The sequence below is a fragment of the Arachis duranensis genome, chromosome 3 (assembly GCF_000817695.3).
Source record: "Arachis duranensis cultivar V14167 chromosome 3, aradu.V14167.gnm2.J7QH, whole genome shotgun sequence".
In the NCBI taxonomy this organism is placed as follows: Eukaryota; Viridiplantae; Streptophyta; class Magnoliopsida; order Fabales; family Fabaceae; genus Arachis; species Arachis duranensis.
In genome coordinates this window covers 6,412,797-6,413,146 of record NC_029774.3, presented here as the reverse complement: position 1 = coordinate 6,413,146, position 350 = coordinate 6,412,797, and the positions used below count along the sequence as shown (strand labels likewise).

The following is a 350-nucleotide window of genomic DNA, read 5'->3' as shown; positions in this document are numbered from 1 at the left end:
CTAAAACAAAATGAAAATAACGTCTTTAAAAAGGGAATGGCTCACAATTTATGATCACCTGCAATAAATATTTAACCAGGACCAAACAAAGCTTCCAAATTGCAGTTAATTTCTATAATTATAATATCTGTCAGAGATGCATACTTATCGTTAGTACTATAGTATCACTTTCAGGATGCATTCAAACATGTACATGTATAGCTTCATGGGCATCAAACACAACTATAATGTCAAGAAGATAAATGGAACTTACATTGAGAGAACTGGAATTGCTGATCATGCCCAACCATCCAAGAAGAAGGAGAAAAATGAAAGAGAAAAAGACATAGATGTCAGCATCAATATGTCAG

At 33.1% G+C, this 350-nt stretch overlaps 1 protein-coding gene across 1 annotated transcript in view; it reads right to left on the bottom strand.

Annotated features, from left to right (window-relative positions):
- The window catches only part of LOC107477171 (tricalbin-3), a 4,506-nt gene that overhangs the window by 2,006 nt on the left and 2,150 nt on the right, over positions 1-350 (bottom strand). The window contains exon 4 of the mRNA XM_016097142.3: positions 254-272. Coding sequence (XP_015952628.1) covers positions 254-272 — 19 coding nt within the window. The remainder of the gene's footprint in view (positions 1-253; positions 273-350) is intronic.